The sequence below is a fragment of the Meleagris gallopavo genome, unplaced genomic scaffold (genome assembly GCF_000146605.3).
Source record: "Meleagris gallopavo isolate NT-WF06-2002-E0010 breed Aviagen turkey brand Nicholas breeding stock unplaced genomic scaffold, Turkey_5.1 ChrUn_random_7180001913559, whole genome shotgun sequence".
NCBI lineage: Eukaryota > Metazoa > Chordata > Aves > Galliformes > Phasianidae > Meleagris > Meleagris gallopavo.
This window is the reverse complement of record NW_011176443.1, coordinates 1-306: the sequence shown is the minus strand read 5'-3', so window position 1 is coordinate 306 and position 306 is coordinate 1. Positions and strand designations below refer to the sequence as shown.

The 306-nt window shown below is 67.3% G+C and overlaps 1 protein-coding gene across 1 annotated transcript; it reads left to right on the top strand.

The window, feature by feature from the left end:
- Window positions 1–6: 6 nt before the first annotated feature.
- LOC104916542 (homeobox protein XENK-2-like) lies at window positions 7–302 on the top strand (the record flags this gene model as incomplete). The annotated part of the gene is made up of 1 exon (XM_010727577.2): window positions 7–302. A coding segment is annotated over exon 1 (288 nt), but the record flags the coding sequence as incomplete, so codon positions are not given.
- Window positions 303–306: the final 4 nt, after the last annotated feature.

Genomic DNA, 306 nt, shown 5'->3' with positions numbered 1-306 from the left:
TGAACGTAGCCGGGATGGGCGGCCTGAGCGGCCTCGGCGAAGGAGCCAAGGGCATCGTGCCGCTGCACGCGGCCCCGCGGAGGAAGAGGCGAGTGCTCTTCTCGCAGGCGCAGGTCTACGAGCTGGAGCGGCGCTTCAAGCAGCAGAAGTACCTGTCAGCGCCGGAGCGGGAGCACCTGGCCAGCCTCATCCACCTCACGCCCACCCAGGTGAAGATCTGGTTCCAGAACCACCGCTACAAGATGAAGCGGGCCCGGGCCGAGAAAGGTATGGAAGTGACTCCTCTCCCCTCCCCGCGGCGGGTGG